The sequence below is a fragment of the Terrapene carolina genome, unplaced genomic scaffold (assembly GCF_002925995.2).
Source record: "Terrapene carolina triunguis isolate 2854851 unplaced genomic scaffold, T_m_triunguis-2.0 Scaffold193, whole genome shotgun sequence".
In the NCBI taxonomy this organism is placed as follows: domain Eukaryota; kingdom Metazoa; phylum Chordata; order Testudines; family Emydidae; genus Terrapene; species Terrapene triunguis.
Window position 1 is genome coordinate 9,411,522 of NW_020664544.1, and position 1,439 is coordinate 9,412,960.

At 62.4% G+C, this 1,439-nt stretch overlaps 1 protein-coding gene across 1 annotated transcript in view; it reads right to left on the bottom strand.

The window, feature by feature from the left end:
* The window catches only part of MRC2 (mannose receptor C type 2), an 86,508-nt gene that overhangs the window by 9,822 nt on the left and 75,247 nt on the right, over positions 1-1,439 (bottom strand). The window contains exons 21-22 of the mRNA XM_026654701.2: positions 426-540; positions 45-208 (exon numbers count right to left, since the gene is read on the bottom strand). Of these exons, the coding sequence (XP_026510486.1) occupies positions 45-208; positions 426-540 (279 nt within the window). The remainder of the gene's footprint in view (positions 1-44; positions 209-425; positions 541-1,439) is intronic.

A 1,439-nucleotide genomic window follows, 5' to 3' on the forward strand; every position in this document is an offset into this window, starting at 1 on the left:
GGCTGGGCTAGTGCGGAGAGGAAGGGGCCCAGGGAGTCGCTCACCGGTTTGTCGTTCGCTGCGGAGGTGCCGTACCCGGAGGGCTCCCCTGGGGCCCAGTTGACGTATCGGAGAGGTTCCGATTCCACCCACTGGAACTCCTGCTTGGCGTCGTGGAGGCCGAGCCAAAGGTCAAAGGTCACATTGGGAAGGATGGAGGTTATAAAAGCTGAAAAGATGAAAACACAAGGGAAGCAGGGAACCAGCTGATCAATGGCGGAGTCACAGGGCACATGCTCCTGACCCCTGTCTGCAGGTTCTGCACCTGGCCGGTCTCGGGGTCACAGCCCAGCTGTTAGACCAAGCTCCCCACAGGCAGCCCTTGGGGTCCTGCCCTGAAACGGCGCAGCCCTGGCAGAAGAAGAGGCCCCAGGGGGACGCCCTACCTTGCTCTAGGTGGTTGGAGATGGTGGCCAGCACGGCGCCCTGGCTCTCACACGCTTGCTTCGCTTCCTGCCACTTCACCTGCTCGGCCTTGTCGTGGCCCTTGATGCTGAAACACTGGGCAAGGCCCGAGGGCAGATGAGAGAGACGTTCAGGGGGCGTTTCCCCAACCCAGTGAGCAACGCACCCACCCGCCTCCCTGCCTACTCCCCTTCCTTGTGCTCCTGGGAACTTGTCTGAATCACTAGCTGTATTACTGCAGCACCCAGTTACAGACCAGAGCCCCAGTGTGCTAGGTGCTGTACAAACAGAACGAGAATGACCTCCGCTAGTATACCCCTTACAAACCCGCACACAGATGCACCTATTCCCCACCTTAATCCCCTCCCACATACTGCCCTTCCCCGACTGACCACAGACCCCCTCTGCCACAAACACACCTTGTATCCTCCCCACTTCTCTACACACATGCACAATCCTCTCTCCTACACACGTGCACACACAACTCCCTCTCCTGTCCACGTACCCAATGTAGCATTTCACTTTCCTCAGCCCCACAACCAGGTCGTGGAAAGCCCCAGCAATGCTGCCCCTAGACCGGGGTGGGCAAACTTTTTGGCCCGAGGGCCACATCTGGGTGGGGAAATTGCATGTAGGCCATGAATGTAGGGCTGGGGCAGGGGGTTGGGGTGCGGGAGGGGGAGCGGCGAGGTGCGGTGTGCAGGAAGGGGCTCAGGGCAAGGAGTTGGGGTGGAGGAGGGGTGCAGGGGGCTCAGGGAAGGGGGTTGGGGTGCAGGAGGAGTGCAGGGTGCGGCAGGGGCTTGAGGTGCGGGCCGGAGCTGTGGGGTGCAGGAGGGGTGCAGGGGGCTCAGGGCAGGAGGTTGGGGTGCAGGCAGGGGGTTGGGATGCAGGAGGGGCGCGGGGTGTGGCAGGGGGTTGGGGTGCAGGAGGGGTGCAGGGTACGGCAGAGGGTTGGGGTGTGGGCAGGGGGTTGGGGTGCAGGGTACGGCAGGGGG